The 21,432-nt window shown below is 47.0% G+C and overlaps 1 protein-coding gene across 1 annotated transcript in view; it reads left to right on the forward strand.

Annotated features, from left to right (window-relative positions):
• efr3a (EFR3 homolog A (S. cerevisiae)) overlaps positions 1 to 21,432 on the forward strand; it is a 52,985-nt gene that overhangs the window by 22,494 nt on the left and 9,059 nt on the right. Inside the window, exons 4-15 of the mRNA XM_062404600.1 lie at positions 518 to 645; positions 1,782 to 1,932; positions 4,754 to 4,875; positions 7,580 to 7,729; positions 10,872 to 11,012; positions 15,642 to 15,720; positions 15,828 to 15,963; positions 17,327 to 17,494; positions 17,576 to 17,690; positions 19,139 to 19,190; positions 20,021 to 20,193; positions 20,312 to 20,387. Of these exons, the coding sequence (XP_062260584.1) occupies positions 518 to 645; positions 1,782 to 1,932; positions 4,754 to 4,875; positions 7,580 to 7,729; positions 10,872 to 11,012; positions 15,642 to 15,720; positions 15,828 to 15,963; positions 17,327 to 17,494; positions 17,576 to 17,690; positions 19,139 to 19,190; positions 20,021 to 20,193; positions 20,312 to 20,387 (1,491 nt within the window). The remainder of the gene's footprint in view (positions 1 to 517; positions 646 to 1,781; positions 1,933 to 4,753; positions 4,876 to 7,579; positions 7,730 to 10,871; positions 11,013 to 15,641; positions 15,721 to 15,827; positions 15,964 to 17,326; positions 17,495 to 17,575; positions 17,691 to 19,138; positions 19,191 to 20,020; positions 20,194 to 20,311; positions 20,388 to 21,432) is intronic.

A 21,432-nucleotide genomic window follows, 5' to 3' on the forward strand; every position in this document is an offset into this window, starting at 1 on the left:
CTTCAGACTCAGATAAACTGGGAGATTAACGGTGACATGGCTTCGATAACTGGACCACAGCCAGTTATTATCACCAGTGTGATTCCTGACCCTGTTAATTAAACACAAAACGGGGTTCGTCCTTTCTTCTTCCTGCCTCCTCTCGGGTGCTTCAGACAGGTGCAGTGGGAAATCGAGATGCTTGAATGGTCGAGACTCTTTCTAATTAATTTGACAAGGTCTGGACCGTTAGAGCATTTCAGTCCCCCCCCCCCCCCCCCGCTGAGAGCCAGAGGAGCTGAACACACTCAGGGGACCTCTGGTCTCAGGTGAACTCCCTCCTCTTTACAAACAGCAGAACACCAGACGGCAGAATATCTTCACATCTGATGTTTGCAAATAAATCTTCATTATGTGGAGAACCTTGAATCTGACCCAGAGGCCCGAGGAACAGGAAGCTGTGAAGTCAGATGTCTGGACCAAACAGAAACAGTCTCTTGTTCTTTTCAAGCTGAAGATGTTCTTGTCCAACCTGCAGGACGGCCTCAGTAAGTCCGACATGGAGAAGCTCACCTTCTACGCCGTGTCGGCTCCAGAGAAACTGGACCGGATCGGGTCCTACCTGGCGGAGCGGCTGAGCAGAGACGTCGTGCGACACAGATACGGGTGAGCCACGTTTATTTTAGGGGTTTTTCTCTAATACTGGGTCACACTGGGGCCCCCCCCCATGATACCATGCATGTGAACCACAAGTCTGCTCTGTTTCCCCTGTTTACCGTGCACAGCAAAAAGACAGGTTGAAAATAATCTTTCACCACAATTATATATAAATATCTATCTGTGGAAATGTCACGAACATGAAGACTTCCTGTTTGTCTGTTTTGCTGTGAACAGGCGAGACTCTAACTCTCTGGTAGATTCCAGTTGCTTTACAGGGACCACACTAAAATACATAATTTAATATAAAAAAAACACAATTTAAAAAGAGTCGAATAGAAGTGGTTAAGACATTTAAAGGTTGAGGGAATAAAATAATACAAATTAAATATAAAGAAATGTGTAAAATAATCAAATAAAAAAGAGATGACCTTAGATTTTGTCAATTAGTTTAGTTAAATGCACTTTCACAAGTTTCAATCTGGATTTAAAAACTGCCGTGGAGGCGCCTGCGATGCGGGACTCGAACCTGCTACGCCCACGTGCCGCTCACACATCCAGAGCAGAGCGTGGCTCTAACTGCTCGATGGTTTGATCAGCGTGAGCCGGACGATGACAGCCTAAGTGTTCAGACAGTTTAAAGCAGGAAGTGAATAGAGCTCTTAAAGGAAACGTTGAGTAATCACCGTTTGTGACATTTTGAAGTGTTTCATTTCCCTGAAAGCGTTTAGTGCTTCCTGCTCCTGGAAAGTGATTCAGACCAGAGACGTGTTTCTAAAGAGAGGACGTGCAGTCGAGTGGTGTCAGAACTGATGTCTGATCAGTTCTGTTTTTGTTAATGCAGAGGCATGTGTTTAGGTTCGTCAGGTCACTCAGATCCCAGAGATGTGACACATAGAAGTTCTGTGTAACAAAAAACAGATAACAAATCTATTAGTTATGTTCTGTGTTCTGGACTCAAACATTGTGTGTAACTTTGTGTATCGGGCCGGACCTCAAACAAATTGCTCCCCAAGGTTCTGGTGTTGAATTCACATCCAAATAAAAAATGAGTAAAACAATAAGATTATAAAAATGTGCAGGTTTGAAATAATCAAAGGAGAAAAAGACCTTCAGTGACTGAGCGTGAAACCCTTTGTTCTCAGGTACGTGGTCATTGCCATGGAGGCTCTGGACCAGCTGCTGATGGCCTGTCACTCCCAGAGCATCAAGCCCTTCGTGGAGAGCTTCCTGCAAATGGTCGCCAAGCTGCTGGAGTCCAGGGAACCGGACCTGCAGGTGCTGGGAACCAACTCGGTGAGTCAGTGGAGCTCTCAACCTGGATGGTGGCTGCTTTTCTTCAGTTCTCACTTCCAAACTGAGAACTGCATTGAAGCCAGTTGGGGATGGGCGTTCAACATGCAGCCTAAGAATAGATGGAAGAAGAAGAAAGTTGACATTATCAAACAAAGAGAACATGAATCTTCAGTCGTCTGCAGCAGAGGTCGACGTTGGCGGTTAAATACCTAATCTAACTTTCACACTGGCAGAAGAAGTTGCCCTGTAACGTATCCTGTAATTATTATAAGCCTCTATCAGCCGCCGGCAAAGTTCAGCCTCGTTTCTCCTTCCAAGTCTCTCTGTCTCTCTCTCTCTCTCTCTCTCTCTCTCCCTCTCTGTCTCTCTCTCTCTCTCTGAGCCTGTTGTCCTTTCCATTGTTGGCGTCTCGTCTAAGCAGGAAACGGAGCTGAAGGTTTAGTTGCTGAAGCTCTTGCATTATTTATGTGTGGTATTTAGACTCTGACAGAGAAGGAGAGCGGATGCAGAGCCGGTGGAGGAGGGTGGAGGAGGGTGGAGTGTCGGGGGTGTGGCTGTTGACAGTGGTACAGTCCGTCTTTCAGGTTGAGAGACGGGTTCATTCAAGTTCCTGACGGGTGCAAAGCTGAGACACATTATTTAATGTAGGCGTTTTCATTTGTGTTGCGTTGTGTTTGTTCTGTGAGGTAATTATCCGTCTAACGAGTTTGTTCTGAGTCTCCAGAGCAACAACAACAACAACAACACGGAGCTCAACAACTTGTGTTTCCAGCGACAGTTTGAAACTGTTGGACGGCTTCACACAAGGTTTCAGGGATTGGCTTCACTCTGAGGAACCTGAAGTCACAAAACCCTGTTGATTGTGTTTCTTCTGAGCTTCTAAAGAGATTGAAAGAAAATGGAAACATGATATTTTCTTGTCTTTTTTAAGGACTGAGGACGCCCTGCTTTTCTCACCTTTCATGAAACTGTTTACAGACCCAAGTTAATTGAACACTTCGGTTAATTGAAAGCTGTTTCTATTCTAAGCAGTGATGGCTAACGACCAATTTAACCAAAGAGGCGACAACTGTGCAAATGGATTTCACTCTTTACTTTATGTAATGAGAATGCACAGATAAGTAAAAGCATTTCTACTTAATGACACCTTTATTTTAATTGAGCTCTTTACTGCCCGAGGGAAACAAAACAGATTGAGCTGGAGTTCGATTCACTCTCTCATCTTCTCGTTGTTAAAATTGTTAAGAGCTTTTCCACGAGGCGTCAGTGAGGTGTGAAGCCTGACACCCCCCCCCCCCCCCCCCCCATGCTTCCGTCGTCTGAACAGCTTTTAATGAGGGAAATCAGCTGGATGTGCAAATACAGAGCAACACTTTCAAAACCCTGCTTATAAAAATAAAAGCCTCCCATATTTCATGCTATATAAAAATGCATTGTACTGGATGAATTCATCTCTTAGTCACTGTGAGCACATCGCTCCAAACGCAATTTGTCAGTTATTGGTTGTTAATTAAAAAAAATGTATTGCATTGACTAATTTTGATTATTTTTAAACCTCTCTCTTTCTATCATATATATATATATATATATATATATATATATATATTATAGTAGTCATCACTGAGACCGAACATCTCTTTTTAAAAAGCAGTTGTAGTGTAGATTTTCTCAAATGATGCATAAAGTTGTTGGGTTGTGTTTACATATTATAACTTATGATTTGTGGCTAAAGAGGTAAAATGACAGGACTGAACATTATATAACGCTTTATGATCAAATAGAATAAAAATATTTGAATCCATTCCGGGGGGGGGGGGGGGCGCTCAACACCCAGAGCCGTGACCAGCGTTTCCCCCTCAGCAGCTCATAAACACAAGCTGGTAATTATTATTTATGAAAGCCTGGACTCCCTCCTCTGCTGCTGTGATGCTGAAACACATCAGGGATGCTGGGGGGGGGGGGGGGGCAGGCTCCTGGGCGCCAGCTGCTGGTGAACCTCCTCCCATCACAGCCGTTTCCCCACGAGAGGTTAGGTGCAGAGGGAGAGGATCGGGTTGAACATCAGGGTTTTTGTCAATGATGGAAACTATACAGAGGCAATTTGAAGCAGTGGACACTGATGGGGCCACTCGAGCACAGCTGAGTGCTGGGAGCGAGGAGGCCTCTCCAGAGGACACTGGTTTGAAGGGAGGAAATTACAGGCTGAACGAGAGGAGGGAGCTCTCTAATGGTTATGATTACTGTCACCATCACTTCCTGTTCAGAGCCAGGCAGCAGTAGGACAGTGTTTGACTCTGAAACGCTGTGAGAGTCACTGTTCCCCTGGTTCCTCTGCAGACCATCAGCAGCTGGGACTGGAAGAGGCTGGACCACCGTGTGGACTGGTGGAGGTGGACTGGGGACAGATCTGAAACTGACACTTTGCCAAAACGAAGGCTCGACTGATTTCTCTGTAATAGTTCAACTCGAATATTTTGTCTGATACTAAAGTACCATCAGTCGGAGAAGATTAAGAGAAGATGACGATTCTTAGTGGTTTAAATCAGATTCAGCACTCTGAAGGAACTGGTGAATACTGGACAGAGATTTGTCTTCAGATCAGTAAACTTCAATTGAGCCTCGCTGGTCATGATCAAAATGTGTTAATAAGAACTCAATTTGGAAGTTTTAATGATGTTTGAGCTTTTTTCTGGAACCGGTCATCTTCCACAGAGTCCTCCATCCTGCCAGCTTCTTTGTAAAACATCTCTGTTGTCCTCTAAGGCCTTGAGACAGACGAAGGTTAATGAATGTCTTCTCCTCCTTCCTGTCTCCTTCCCAGTTTGTGAAGTTTGCCAACATTGAGGAGGACACGCCCTCCTACCATCGCCGCTACGACTTCTTCGTGTCTCAGTTCAGTGCCATGTGCCACTCCATGCACGACGACCCTGAGACCAGAACCAGGTAAGAAGACGGAGACGCTCCCCACAGAGACACGTCTCTTAAGATCTGTTTTAAATGATCAGATCTCAATACAATGCAACATATTGATAACAGATGTCGTTGCTCTGTAATAATCCCAGGTGCAGACGCTCTCCTCTCCCTGACTGCACAGACTTTCCTTCATTTAAAAAGCACAACTAGTGTAAAGAACCCTGAACAGCTGATGTTCAGTTCACAGTCGTGTGAGAGCAGCTGATGGATCAGTGCAGATCGTTTCCCTGGTTCATTCTCTGCAGGAAATCGAGTGTGAGAATCCAGCTGCTTCACCGAAAGCTGTGTAAAATGAAAACACACATTTACTGGCTTAAATTTTCACTTATGGAAATACTGACGGTGTGGCATCATTTCTGGTTATTGAGATTATCATCTGCGTGCACCTTTCAGAAACAGCCTCATCTCCTAATGCAGCGATGGATCCTAGCGACAGCACATCCAGTGTGGGGGGGGGGGGGGGGGGCTGTAATACAATCCTCTCGAGCGAGAGGTGGGGGGGGGTCTCATCCCACTTAAATCCAGCGAGTACAGAATTAAATATATCTCCTCCTGATCCATATTTCATGGCCTTCCCCTCCCACTGCGACCACACAGCTCAGGAGAGGCTTGCTGCGTCTGAAGAGCTGAGATATGAAGAGCTGGGATATGAAGAGCTGAGATATGAAGAGCTGAGATATGAAGAGCTGAGATATGAAGAGCTGAGATATGAAGAGCTGAGATATGAAGCACGTGAAAGACGGGACGGTGAAATGAAGTGTGGGAGAAACTTATAGAAAATTATAGAGAAAACACGAGCAAATGATCGAGGAGAGAAAAATATCCTTTTAACTGGAAGAAGTGGGGTGGAGGAAATATAATAAAAGTTTGACAGTTCAACCATAAACTTTATTATGAATAACTATAAATTAAACAAAGTATGTCAAACTTGAAATAAGAATACAAACACATCTTTTACGTAGATGTTCGACTTCTCTCCATCGTTTATTCTGTCAAATTCTGAATTAGCAAACCTTTAAATCCGTCAGCTTCAAGTTATGATTAGTAACAGGAGCAGTGACGGCTCATTCAATAAATAACAGCAATACTGATAATGATGATAATAATGTTTATTGTTAATAAAAGACTAATAATTGTAATTGTTGAGCCGTCTTGTTCTTATTCGAGAGCAGATTCAGGATCCTCAAGATCCTGAAGAAGCTCTGGAGGACTCGTCTCCTCCTGAGAGCAGCTTCTCCCCCGACACTCACCGGCCGAGCCTCCACTTACTGGGCAGCTCTTCACCTGATCACCGGAGGCTTGAGGAGCAGATCTTCACTTCTCTGCTGCTTCAGGGCGTCACTCAGCCGAGAGCTCCACCTTGACCCAGTGATTCCTCCGGCAGCCCCCAGTGGCTGGAGGAATTATGTTTTATGGTATTTCCCATCATGATGTGAACATGAGGGACTTTCCTCAGATTTGGCCAACATATTTAGACTCAAGGATTAACTGCTTAGATCTGGGAGGTCAAAGGTCAGAACCACTGTGGTGACACGGACACAAAGGAAACAGTGCAAAGTGGAAACAACACTTTAAACTGTTTGATGACTCATCCTGCTCTCGGGGCCATTTCCTCTTTAGTGTCCAATCAGAAAGCTTTTGGGAATTCTTTACTTCCTCCCTGTGACGATGAATTCATAGTTTCCATCGACGCTATTGGCCGCGGTAAACACCAATCGAAATTCACCACAGTTCCCTCCACAGCTTCGTAGATCCGCAGAATCAAACAGTTCTGATGTCCAAACTAAATAATAATAAACTGTTCCTCACAATAACACACACACACATACACACGACTGTACTCCGCCTCTGTGGACCAATCAGAGCCGAGCGCGTCTTCCATCACATTTTCCTATTTCTGTCTTTAGTCTCCGCTCGCGACGCCGGCGAGTGTTTGAGCGATGAAATGAAAAGCAGGCGGGTGACCTCGCCTCGGGCCGGATCCAATAACCGCCAGAGAGATTCTATTTGGGAATTCGTCTCCACCTTGGCAGCCAGACAAATAATGAAATACAGGAGAGAGAGGAAGAAGAAGAAAACAAAAACCCGCTAACACACACACACACACACACACACACACACACACACACACACACACACACAGACTTGTACAGGAGACAGAAATGATGTATTTCTACATAAAGTCTCCAGGTTTTGTTTTAATACTCTGCCGATCTGTGCCGCAGTCTGAATGTGGGCGTCGCCCTGGGAGCAGGCGTCTTGTGAAGCGCGGTGTCACAGCCTCGCCTGAGACTCACCGCCACCACCGAGCTATTTATACCTTCTTAACAATCCAGCTGTCAGGCAGAGACGTTCTGTGTCTTTTCGAAAACAATGAAGAATTCTGTTTGTCTAACACCGAGCTCCCAACTAGTTCCCTTTTCTTCTCTTAGAAATAAACCTGCAGCCTGATGTTTGAAAAGTCACTTTGCTCGAGTGGAACCTGCATGAGATGTTTTTAATTCTCTTATTCACCGACCAGAGCTTTTCAGATTGAATCGAGGGAGCCTGAGGCTGCTGTGGGCTCTTCACCACAACGACATATTAAGGGCATATTTAAGAATATGAGCGATTACAAGAATAAAGTTGTGATTTCATTTTATCCAATAAGCGTGTTACCGGTTCCCTGGTGCAGGATCCGAGTGGCGGGGATCAAGGGGCTGCAGGGCGTGGTGAGGAAGACGGTGAACGACGAGCTGCAGGCCATCATCTGGGAGCCGCAGCACATGGACAAGCTGATCCCCTCCATGCTCTTCAACATGCAGGACAGCGACGACCTGGACAGGTGAGGCACACGCACACAGCTCGGGAGGGAGAGCGGGTCATCCGGTGGTTCGATCCCCAGCTCCTCCAGTCCTCATGAGAGAGAATATAACCTCTGTCTCCTGGTGTGAAGAGCAGTCATCACAGTTTAAATTTAGTTTGGGTTTGTCTTGAAGAATTAAACTCTTACCCACTCAGAGGAAACACATCTGAGGACAAACATACTTTATAAACCTGTTTGTTTTCTGCTCGTCTTTGTTTTTGACCTCCTGCTTCAGTGAGAGAAACCTTCCTCTGAACTCCAGCCGGGGGGGAATCACTGCTCTCGCTCTCCTCGCACCTCAAACCTCATTATATTCACTCAATCCTCAAATCCAGGGTGAGGGAGGTGAGGGGGGGAATCCTGCTGATGTGTCACACTGAGGAGTTCTCAGCGTTCTCCTCATCCTCTCTCCCTGGTGCAGAGAGCAGCGAGGACACACACATTTCACCCAAAAGAAACCACAAGAAGGAACTCATATTTCACACATTACTCTGACATGTATGACATTTTGATCAATTCATTGTTCCTTAATAATTTGAGTCCGTTAAACATCAGGCTTTGCATCTGGACCGACAGAGGGAGCTGCTCAAACAGATTTTGGACACTAGAGAAGAGTTTCTTATCCATGTTATTATTATTTATTTTTTATGTCAGCAGGAAAGACCTGTCCTCCTCTCCTCTTTCTCTGTTACTTGTCTTTCCCTCACTTCTGCACTTCTCCTTCTTCATCTTCTCCTTTTCCATCCTCTTCATCTCCTGACTGTTTTCTACCCCCCCCCCCTCTTCTTCCTCGGTCTCTCCTCGTGCCTCTGTCTCGTTCGGATGGTTTCCATGTGAACAAAAAGCTATTTTTGGATCCTGTTTTTTTTTTTATTCATCCATTTGAGGGTTTCTTCTCCTCTTTACTTCTCTGTTCATGAAGCCACACAAGAAGCCGTAACTTCATCAAGGGCAGAGGAAGAGAGTGAGTTAGGATGTGATCCCACCACAGCCTCCACCTCGATGTCTGGGTGACGCAGGGAAGCTTCAGGTTCTTGACCTTCACTGTCAAGTGCCTGAGATCATGTATATTAGGATTTGACGCTATACAAATACAATTGACTTGAGTGCCGCTGTCCGTCCTGCACAGAGAAGAGTGAGAGAGTCTCTCTGCTTCTATAGTTTAACAGACCAGTGTCTGTTCTGAACCTGGCTGTTGTGTCTGTGGTGATCCTGGCCGCAGCTCTTCAGTCCACAGGACCTGAGGTAAAGATCTGCTGCTGCACAGAGGTCTGTTCTCCTTCGACTGGACACACAACCTGTCGTGATCCACAGCATCACTTGTGTTGATGAGTCAGAGCCACTCTGCTGTTTGTATGGAGTTTGATAATCTGAAACGTAACCCTCTGCTGAGCCCTTCACAACGAGTGGGAAGCTGATGAGATGCTTCCTCAGACATGGGTTCTATTATTATTTCATTAGATCGATAACTAAAGCTGTAATTTCTGCCAGTGAAGTAGAGTCTCAGTTTCGAGTCCCATGGATCAGAATCGGGTTGAAATGATCTCTTGAGGTGAATCCCCCCCCCACCTGCCACAGATGGATCCTGATGAGCAGAGAGAAGTGGATTTGATCCTGAGCATCTTTCCACTCGGAACCACTGGAAATGTCCCGTTGAAGAAATGCATCAGCTCCCAGTCATCGGGAGTAAAGAGTTCAAACTGCAGGGTAATCATCCTGATTGTCATCGGTAATCACACAGCGCACATCACCGTGTCATCTGGCCGGGTTCACACGGCTGCAATCACACACAGCGACACACAATCACACACAGCGACACACAATCACAGCCGCACTCTCCTCGGCTGAAGCCACTTTTCTCCGTCGGCCTCGACCACCGGGTGTTTACACCTTAACAAGCGTTTAGCTCCGCTCACCTGGTGGAGCGGGTCGTCTGCCGTGGGTTCAACTCCGACCTGCTGCCCTTTGTCCCCCCCCCCCCCCCCCCTTTGCTCTTCATCCCTCCTGTCGATAAAAGAACATTAGATCAAAAGTGCACACCAGTTCACTTTCATGGAAATATTTATTAATACGATACAGACGTATACTTAGATATCTTTTTATTTTTATTTTTTGGAGTTCCATGTACCATTTTCTAACATGGAGGAGGCAGGGTTATGATCCATACTGCAGCCAGCCACCAGGGGTGATCAAGATGCTTTGGCTTCACTTTTAGGAGCCGTCTCTTAGTGACAATGATACCTCTGATAGAAAAAACTATTCTCCTGATATTAAGTGATTCATAATGAGCAGCGATACCAACAAAAGGAAAAATGTTAACTTTAAGTTGAAAGAAAAATGTGTTATTAAAATAACATAAAAAATGTAGTTTCATTTATTGGTTTTAAGTCAGTTTTTTTTCATGATTTGTGGAACTTCCTGAAGGACTTCAAGAACCTTCCAATCAACCACTGAAGCTTTCTGAACAGTCCAGGGAAGCTTCTCAATTCCAACGGGAGCCTTGTAAAGGAAAGTGACAACCTTCCAATCGACCACAATAACACCTTGAAGGATCCAGAGAACCGTCCCAATCATCACAAGAACCCAAAACTCCTAGAACCTGAAATATCATGAAGGATCCTAAGAACCTCTTCAAGAACCGGGAGAACCTGTAAATGAATAAAGTTTCTATCATCGTTTCATTGATCTGCTCTGTGATGATTGGACATTTAGAACATTCCGTACCTACGTTAGATCTTTTTATAGTGTCTCCAGACAGATTGACCCCCCCCACACACACACACACACAGACCTATCTGACTGAGGCTGGTCGATACTCTTTCCTCTGATTTCTCCCTCTTTTCAGCTGCTCTGATTGATTTCTCTTCAGCCTCGGCTCCGTCTCAGGTTCCTCGCTCTTCATCCTGGAGGTTTCTCTCTCTGTCACTTCACTCTGCTTCGCTCTCACACGTGTGTTTTGTGTGTGATGTGAAGAATTGATCGTTGAAGCGTCTCCAATAATTTCAATTTTAAAACATGTTGTTGATGGAGGTTGTTTTCAGATTAGCTGTCTTCACTGCTGCTGTTCAGGAAGTGCTTCCCTGTACCCCCTCCACTGACCCCTCCCCCTCTCCTCCTGCAGGGCGGGGCACCCCGGCACGCCGTCGGGGGCGGGGCAGGACGGCGAGGAGAACCCGGCGTCGCTGGCTGAGAGCTGCTTCAGAGAGCTGCTGGGCCGGGCGGCCTACGGCAACATGAACAACGCTGTCCGGCCCGTCTTAGTGTGAGTACAAAGACACACAATATAAAACAACAACAACATGTTCTCTACTCTACAGCTATTGTTGTTCATACTGGAAAAGCAGGAGCAGGATTCAATATGCAACGTTTATGTTATTATTTTATTTAAAAGGCTGAAAAGGTCCAATCACTTAGTTTCTTCTGGTGGGAGGAGCAGCTGATCAGGAGGTTCCAGACGTTCCTCTCCCGCCACACGTGAGGAGCAACTGGCTCTGACATCGTGTTCTCACAACACAACCTCCAAACCTGTGTGCACACTGGAAGAGTGTGTACTTGGATGTTTGTTGTGTTTAGGGACAATTTCAGGACATCCTCTTACAAGCCCTGCATTCATTTTCTGGCACAAACAATCACACACTCACACACACACACACACACACACACACACACACACACACACACACACCCTCTTCCTCACCGCACACTCCCAGCACACACAGGAGATTAAATGAGCTCTTGTTATCAGGCGGTGGTGAGCTGCGTTCACACAACAGCCACCCGGTGACCACGTGTCCCTCCTGGGAATCAAACATCCCCGTCCCGGCTCTCACAGGCCACGCCGCCTCGCCACTCGACACGCTTCACATCAATTGGACAATTACAGAGCAAGTGGCCGCGGCCCGCTGGGACGTTCAGCCGTCCCGGTGTGTTTCCGCTCGGCTGAGCCGCTCTGAGTGCTGCCTCGTCTTCTTCCTCCTCCACAGCTTCAGCAGGAGAAGCTCGTTCACACGTTTAGATGACTCCTCCTCTCTCCGGCAGGTTCCAGTCTCGCTGGCAGGTCGGCTCCAGGGATGTGATGTCACTGGGTCGGTCAGAGTTCTGCTGGGACAGAAGGGAGCGTCATGAATCTGAATAACAATGATGATCACTGAGCTGATTTCAGACAGGAACTCTGTCTGGACATGTTGTGTAGTTGGTGATTGTGAAGCAGCAGCAGGTTGTTGGGTCCGACTCGTCCTAACAGGAAAATGGGGGGAACCTCCAGGCGAGGGGCGGAGCCTGTATAGCAGCAGGGGCGGAGCCTGTAGAGCAGCAGGAGGCGGAGCCTGTAGAGCAGCAGGAGGCGGGACATGACGTATGAACTCTGCTGTGGAAAGATCAGTGTTGTTGTTTACAGCTCATCCACACCGGGTCGGCCCTCATCACCAGAAGATCTGGAATCTCCTCGTGTTTCCAAGTGGACGTCTTCGTCTTCTACGTGTCCGGCTCCTCTTCTTCATCCTGAGATGTTCTTCCAGTTTCACGTCACGTGTTAGAAACCTCATCAACACGTCCACTCGCTCTCTGGGAAGCTTCCATACATTGTCCTGCTGGTTCCTCACATGGACTCACTCTGACATGCTACACACATGTTACCAGGAGGCTGCAGGAGAAGATCCAGAGACACAGACTGGGAGAAGCTTCAAGGTGTTTAAGTTTGTCTCTCTGCTGTGACACACGTTGGGTGAATTGTCGGACTGCTCTGGCTCAGACCTTCAGGCGCCGAGCTATTGATTGTTTTCAGGAGCTGAAGCTTAAGTGTCTGTTAGGGCTCGATGTGAATCCAGTTTGCTGAGAGATGTGATGTAACGTCCAGCACCTTGTTTCTGACAGAAAGGCACCAATCTGATTTAAACCCATTCAAACAGACCTCAGTGGGGAAACAGACAGATGGGTCCTGTTCTTAAATCTATTACTGGAGGCGTTGTGTTTTCTATTCCCGTGTGTTTCTTTGGTTCGATTTTGATATTGCTTCTGTGCAGCTGAAAATATATTTATATCCAATTTGTCCCAAATTAGCATGATGGTAAATGATCACACTTTCTGTATTTGTACAGAAAAGCCACTAAACGTGAAAATCTAAAAGTTCACATTCACTCTCTTGGTTTTAACAGATGATTCCTGAGTCCATCTGATTAGAATAAAGTGGTCGAAGGTCAAAGGCCAAAGGTGAAGGCCAAAGGTGAATTCCTTAAAACTCTTGAGTACATGTATCATATGAGTCTGAATGGACTTGACATCAGTGTGATTGTACAAACAACCAGCATCTAGTTGTTTTCAAAGCCACCAGACTCATAAGCAGTCATTTTGTGGTGCACCGCTGCTTTGTTTGTGTTGATGTGTTGTAAATGGATTAAACCTCTTCCATCACTGAAAGTCACACAATAACACAAGTCAACAAATCGATGGAAGTAGCAGTGAACCAGCAACTAGCAGTTGTCTTCTTTCCTCGTCCTCTCCTCCGTCTGCTGAGTTTATTAAAGTGTCTCCTCGTCTGTGTCACTCTGTCGCTGTCAATCAACCTCTTCCACTGTAACACAATCAATCACCAGGCACAGGAAACACTAAAGAAACACAACACAACTGTAAAATCTTCTAATCAACGAAGTTCACAAGCTCTATTTTAACTTGTTGTCTAATGAGGTGAAGATTAGTTGTACTCATAAAATTAAATCAAAATAAGTGCACTTTGGTTTGTTTCTAGTGTCTTCCCTCAGAAACCCAGTAGAACATCAACTTCAGTGTTTTGTCATCTTAACATTTAAAGCTGATTTCATGTGCAGTGACTTCACCAGTTCTTTATTTGTTAAGCTCATGAGGTGAGAGAGCTGTGCACATGTTGATAACATACGACTTGAAGCTTCTACAGGAGAACACAACATTGTTTCCCAGTCTCTTATCTTGAGGTGAGTCACCTTGGATGGTGGAAATACTGTTGATTTAGAATGTGTTGTCCGAGGTGTGAGTGATCATCAGCAGCTCAGGACCGAACGTCTTCCTCTCACCTCTTTAGTTTCTCTGTGGGTTAAACGGTCGAGGAGCTTCGTGTCTGTCCCTGTTTCTGAGTTTCCTCCTGCAAAGCCCCTGCAGCGAGGGGGAGGTGGGGGAGGAGGGGGAGGAGAGCGCCTCCCGTCTATAAATAACTGGGATTGGGGTTAATGGGGGGGGGGGGTTAGTTTGACGTCATTTTGGTGAATCGTTCTCAAACATCAGCTCCCAATCCTCCTCATCACCTCCTCTGCTTCCTCCCCTCTCTCCCTGTGTCTCTCCTTTTCTCCTCTCCTCCCTCTGACTCCATCCACCTCCTCTTCTCCTCTCCTCCCTCTGATTCCATCCACCTCCTTTTCTCCTCTCCTCCCTCTGACTCCATCCATCTCCTTATCTCCTCTCCTCCCTCTGACTCCATCCATCTCCTTTTCTCCTCTCCTCCCTCTGACTCCATCCACCTCCTCTTCTCCTCTCCTCCCTCTGACTCCATCCACCTCCTCTTCTCCTCTCCTCCCTCTGATTCCATCCATCTCCTTTTCTCCTCTCCTCCCTCTGACTCCGTCCATCTCCTTTTCTCCTCTCCTCCCTCTGATTCCATCCATCTCCTTTTCTCCTCTCCTCCCTCTGACTCCGTCCATCTCCTTTTCTCCTCTCCTCCCTCTGATTCCATCCATCTCCTTTTCTCCTCTCCTCCCTCTGACTCATCCATCTCCTCTTCTCCTCTCCTCCCTCTGACTCCATCCACCTCCTTTTCTGCTCTCCTTCCTCTGACTCCGTCCATCTCCTTTTCTCCTCTCCTCCCTCTGATTCAATCCACCTCCTTTTCTCCTCTCCTCCCTCTGATTCCATCCATCTCCTTTTCTCCTCTCCTCCCTCTGACTCCGTCCATCTCCCTTTCTCCTCTCCTCCCTCTGATTCCATCCATCTCCTTTTCTCCTCTCCTCCCTCTGACTCCATCCACCTCCTCTTCTCCTCTCCTCCCTCTGACTCCATCCACCTCTTTTTCTCCTCTCCTCCCTCTGACTCAATCCACCACCTTTTCTCCTCCTCTTTCTCTGACTCCGTCCACCTCCTCTCCTCCTCTCCTCCATCCATCTCCTTTTCTCCTCCTCTTTCTCTGACTCTAACTCCGTGTTGGCATCGATCTCAGCAGACTGTTTAAAATGGCGGCTCTCTGCCGGGGCTGGTTCGTGGGTGTGAAGTTTTTCGAGAGGAGGTCCCCCCCCCCCCCCAGCGTTCCACACAGGAGGTGGAGGTGCGGAACGAAGGAGAGAACAGATGTGCTCAGCATCACGACACAAAGAATTCAACAACATGCCAGATATACATCCATGTTCATTTAGTGAACTATGGTCCATTTAAAGTCACCGTGAAGGTTTGAAACACCAACAGGAGAAGATGCAGAGCCACTGATCAACCTGTGGTGGAGCTGAACCACAGTGTTCTGCAGATGTCACCTGATGCCCTCTGTTCTGTTTGAGACCTGAACTCTGGGGTCACAGTTACAAACCTCCTCTGACAGACCCAGGATCAGCCGCAGACGGTTTTACCTCCCGTCTGGGCTCTGGGCTCTGGGCTCTCGGCTCTGGGCTCTGGGCTCTTTAGTCTCTTCTCCTGAAGTGGAAGCGATCGCGCTGCCTCTCCAAGCAGCTGAAGGAGCTTTTCATCTCGTGAGTCACTGTGGACGAGAACATCTGGTCCCACACTCTGGAGCCCTCGACCTCCAGAGAACCAGGCGTTTGACTCTCGTTATCCTCAAGGGAAACACATCATTTCACAATCAGTGGTGATGATCAAACACATCTGACTCGTGAACATATAAAAGTCTCTGTGTTGTTAAAACCTGAATATTCATTGTGTTCAGGCACCTGGACAACCACCACCTGTGGGACCCCAACGAGTTTGCAGTGTCCTGCTTCAGAATCATCATGTACTCCATCCAGGTACAGAGCTCACAGATCGGTCTCCTCCTGTTTCACCACCTCGCTCTGATCGGGGCTGCTCCGCCATCTTTAACATTTACCTTTGTGTGTCTGTGTGTGTCCTCCAGGCGCAGCACTCCCACCACGTCATCCAGCAGGTGCTGAACCACCTGGACACTCACAAGAAGACGGCTCCACGGGTCAGAGCCGGCATCGTGCAGGTGCTGCTGGAGACGGTGGCCATCGCCGCCAAAGGCTCCGTGGGTGAGTGACAGGATCAGAGCAGCGCCCCCCGGAGGTGGACGAGGGAATGATGTCTCTCCATTAACTCAATAAAAAACTAAACAGGCAGATAATTCATTTGTCAGCAAAACAATGAATCATTTCTGAAGTGAAACTGAAACATGGTCCTCGTTGGAATTCGTTTCCCGGTTTAATATCATCATAGGTTTAAATATTGTGTTTAGTTGTTTGGGAGGCTTGGGACTTTATTATGACACGACAACGTTAAATTAATATTTCAAAATGCAGCTGCAAAGTTTCACAACACTGGAGAAAACTTCTCACAATGTGAACAAAGTGTTAACACAAACAGCTGCAGAGGAGGATTCACATCACAAGATGAAAAACACAAGCTTTTCTAAGGAGAAGGATTTGAACTGAGCTCTTTTATTCACCTGTAAAAAAACAAACCTGATGAAACTCAACGTTTAATGAAACTTTTAGATCTCAGCCTCTGAAAAATCTGATTAAGTGTCCGAGAAATAAAGTTTTCATCAAGTTGTGTTGAGATATGGTTTTAATTGGATAATCTGCCGTTGAGGAAACTACATTATCTTGAGTTTATTGAGTTAGATTTGTATTTGAACTTATTTCAGCAGTGTGTGTGTTTCACTGCCTTCGCCCGGGCGAACAAACGTTTCTCTTTGAACAGGAATGACTCAAGAGTCCAAAAGAAGTGATTTCTCCTTTGAAAGTGAAAACACCACTCCTCCCAATCTGTGGCTCGGTACGGTATCACCATGTGTTTAGATCCCAGCTGGATATTCAGTAGAGAACAGTTTGTGACCAGGTGGACGCCCGGCACCAGGAAACACAGTGTGCTCTATTTAATGTCAGAAATATTAAAAAACTGGTCATAAAATCCAGAAATAAATTATAAAATTTAGTTTTCCTTCAAAGCCTTTGTGAAAATCACTTCATGTAAATAATGTGAAGCACGAGGAGCTTTGGTTAAAGAAGGAAAATCTACATTTTGATTTGGACACGAGAGGCATTGTGTTGAAATGTGTTTCTGATATTTACTGATCGTACGGGAGTGGTCATCCAGTTCACAGTGACACAGGAGTAGTGAGTCTGAACCTGTTGGATTCAGATCAGTTGTGATGTTGTATCTGAATGTTGATGTTGTAGAGCAGCACAGTGAAGTGATGTTGTGTAGTTGTAGAAGTCCTCATGTCACAATGTGAGGGATCAACACAGAAAAGGGACGAGTTCACTTTCAGATGGAACCAGACTGAAGTGGTTTTAGATTTTTTTCAACATTTTGGTTGAGTTAGCAGATGAAACCCCCCCACCATGTTTAGAGGACTGATATTTATGTGTGTGTCTGTGTGTGTGTCTGCAGGTCCCACGGTGCTGGAGGTCTTCAACACTCTCCTCAAACACCTGAGGATGAGCGTGGACTTCGAGATGGGCGACAGCTCGAGGAGAAGCTCCTGCGTCAGCGTCTCGTCCGGCCGCGGCAAAGAGAGCGAGGAGCGGATCGTCCAGAACGCCATCATCCAGACCATCGGTGAGCTCACGTCTCCTCTGACTCTTCATGGTGTTCTCACTGGAGTGCTGACTCGCCCCTCGTCTCTGCTCCTCCTCTCAGGCTTCTTCGGGGGGAACCTTCCAGACTACCAGCGAGCGGAGGTCATGATGTTCATCATGGGCAAAGTGCCGGTGTACGGAACCCCCTGCCACACCATGGACACCAGCAAGATCGGGTGAGTCCTCGTCCTCTGTGAACAAAGATGGCCGACACGACGACTCCCAGATGTAAGCCAGAACATCTGGATGGTCGACACATGTGAATGTGTCTCTGAGAGGTGTTGATATGATGGAGAGACATAGACCTTCAGACCAGAATGAATGAGACACATCAGAGTCCATCAACACTGACCTGATCATTGAAGTGTTGACGTAGTTAATGATGACACTGTCGGCTGAGAGGATCACACACACACACACACACACACACACACACACTCTCTCTCCTCTTCTCATCCAGTGAATTGTGTCTCAATCTGTCCTCACTTCACCTCCTTGACGCCCCGCGGTGAATCCAGATCTCCGTCCTTAAAAAAAGGAAAACATGCTAATCCCTCAGACCTCAGGGGTTCAAGAAAAGATAATCCTGAATCAAACGAAACTCTGTCCTCCTCCTCTTCTCCCTCCTCCTCATCTCCCTCCTCTCATCTCCCTCCTCCTTCCTCCTCCCCCTCCTCCTCATCTCCCTCCTCCTTCCTCCTCTCCCTCCTCCTCATCTCCCTCCTCTCATCTCCCTCCTCTTCTCCTTCCTCATCTCCCTCCTCTTCTCCCTCCTCTCACCCTTACTCTTCTCCCTCCTCCTCATCTCCCACCTCCTTCCTCCTCCCCCTCCTCCTCATCTCCCTCCTCCTTCCTCCTCCCCCTCCTCCTCATCTCCCTCCTCTCATCTCCCTCCTCTTCTCCTTCCTCATCCCCCTCCTCTTCTCCCTCCTCTCATCCTTACTCTTCTCCCTCCTCCTCGTCTCCCACCTCCTTCCTCCTCCCCCTCCTCCTCATCTCCCACCTCCTTCCTCCTCCCCCTCCTCCTTCCTCCTCTCCCTCCTCCTCATCTCCCTCCTCTCATCTCCCTCCTCTTTTCCTTCCTCATCTCCCTCCTCTTCTCCCTCCTCTCATCCTTACTCTTCTCCCTCATCCTCTTCTCCCTCCTCTTAACCATCCTCCTCTTCTCCTTCCTATTCTCCATCCCCCTGTCCCTCTTCTTCTCCTTCCTATTCTCCCTCCTCTTCTCCCTCCTCTACTCCCTTCTTCTCTTCTCTATCATCCTGTCCCTCCTCCTGTCCCTTCTCCCTCCATCCTCCTCCTCTCTTCTTTCTCCTCCTCATGTCATGTGTCTCTGCAGCTTGTCGGTGTGGGTGTGTTTGTTTTATGTCTCTGAGTGTCCCATACGGGTGGTAACTTGAACAAGGCTCCATTTGCTTAAAGGACAAACTGCGACTCCTCCTTGGAGCAGGAGTCCAGCAGCTCTCTGGTGAATATGGAGTTAAAATCAAGTATTGAATTAAATAACAGCAGAAGTAACCGAAACCAGAGCTGAAGAGTTGTGAAGTGTGAGAGCAGGTTTGGAGCTGAAGCGGGACACGAGTCTCAGGATGAAGAAGTGACTCCATGTGTTTGTCGTCTTCAGGCATCAGGGAACCAAGAGGATCCAGGCCATGCTGCTCAGCTCCCTCATCATGGTGAGTCCTCCTGCAGACACATCAAACCTTCCTTCTGCAGAGGAAGACACGTTTTTAATTTTAATGATTGTTGCAGAAAATGAATCAAGAATTTTACAAACCCAACTCCACACTAACACAAATAATGATAATACAGATAAACTTGATTTACTCAGCACTTTTTAAAACAGACTCACAAAGCCGGAGAAGATCTTTTCATTTATCATTTCATTAATAAAGTAGAAAATATAATAATAACCAATCAGCTGCTGTTTAATGAAATCTTATTTTACTTGTTTACGATCATGTCAAACACTGTTTGACTTCCTGTTCGTCTCAATTATTGTTTTTCATCGTCAGCACTTGAAGACGTCTCCTCCTCTGTAATAATAATAAATGATCTGCTTCAGTAAGAAACTGAGGCGACGAGACGCAGGTGGCGCTCAGACACGTGCACGGTGTCAATGCCACACACACACACACACACACACACACACACACACACACACACACACCCACACAAGGAGGGTGCGCTTGTTTCCTGCAGCATCCCAGTGCGCTGCAGAGTTTCGTGAACGCTCACACTGTGACTTATTACGGCGTCCTCCTGTCCTCCTGTCCCCCTGGTTCAGTCTCTCCGTCTCGGAGGTGTGAACACAACTAGAGAGAGGGAGCCATTGAGTTTGCACCTCATGTATTAGGTGGAGTAGAATACACACACCCCCCCCCAGCTGTTCACACTAGTCATAAATCCTGGTATCAGACTCACGCACCATAAAGGTCGACGTTGAGACAGTTTCAGCTGCTGGTGAACGTAACCTTTAAGCCCCCCCCGTCTCCCTCCGCCTCAGGTGACCTCAGGCTTCAAGTCCAAGTCCATGGCGGCTGCTCTGCCTCACCCCTTCCTGGACCCGCTCTTCTCCATCTCCCTGATGGAGGACAGCGAGCTGAGGCAGCTGGTGCTGGAGATCCTGCTGAACATCATCGACCGCCACGACAACCGGGCCAAGCTCCGCGGCATCAGGTACCAAGTTCTCCAGCATCCTGTCAGTGCCTCAGATCAGAGTCCACTAGAGGAACAGTGCATTTAACAAAGAAGTGAGAACGTGTCAGTGGATTCTGATTTTGTGTCTCTGTTTCAGAATCATCCCTAACGTTGCAGCACTGAAGATCAAAAGAGAAAAGATTTCCAAGCAGGACGTGGCCTTCATGAAGAAGGTAGAGACTCCTCCTCTTCTCTCCTCTGCAGCTTTTACACTCGTCTCACAAACCAAGCGCTGCTCGTTCACTTTGAGGAACTGTCCCAGGGTCAGCGTTAAAGTTACACCCCCCCCTTGATGAGACACTGCAACTCAGAGGAAAACAACTTGTGTTAATGAAACGATTAAAAAACGATATTTCAATCCATGAGCTTCTCCTCTGAGGTGTGGGAGCATGTTGACCCCGTGGTGACCCCGTGGTGACCCCGTGTTGACCCCGTGTTGACCCCGTGTTGACCCCGTGTTGCCCCCGTGTTGAACCCGACAGCAGAAGCCCGGTCATGCTCAGAACATGGCATTTCCAAAAAGAGCTCAAGAGTTTAAGTTGTTCACCTGTGGATCCCACTTGAGCTTTGACCTTCACCCACATGTCTCACACCCGACACAACCACCAGGGGGCAGAACATTTCACTGGATGTTTCCTCCCTTCACTTCACCAACACCGGCTCTTATCTGCCGTGGGGCTCGTTAGAGGTGATTCACCGTCTTCATCAGCGGTGAATGGACGCACCGGGCCTCGTTATGAGATTCTGCTTTCACATTTATTTTCTAAAGACTGACGCCTCAGACAAGGAGGTTTAATTTTAGACTGAATCCGAATGAGTGTGATTTATTTTCTCAGTTTCACGGCGCTGCTGTCTTTTCAGTTCCGTGTCTGTTCTGAACCTCTGGTTGAACTCAGAGTGTTTCTTCGACCGCGTTTTGTTTCTCAAGCTGAAGACGTGATCTTCAGAAACTGAGCCACAGCAAATAAAGAGCTGCACTGGTCACCTGCTTATTCAAAGTTTATTCATATTGAACAGATCACGTGTTCAAATCGCACAAACTTCAACACTGAACTTTACTGAACCCCAACTACACACATGACAAGTGTGCTCACCAGTCATTTAACAAGAAGCAGATTAACATGACGAGTTTACCACTTTAGTTTTTTACAATTATGGCTTTATTATTGTAAAGTTACGACTTTATTCTTGTAAATACCGACATTATTCTCAGATTTA

The sequence above is a fragment of the Platichthys flesus genome, chromosome 14 (assembly GCF_949316205.1).
Source record: "Platichthys flesus chromosome 14, fPlaFle2.1, whole genome shotgun sequence".
In the NCBI taxonomy this organism is placed as follows: domain Eukaryota; kingdom Metazoa; phylum Chordata; class Actinopteri; order Pleuronectiformes; family Pleuronectidae; genus Platichthys; species Platichthys flesus.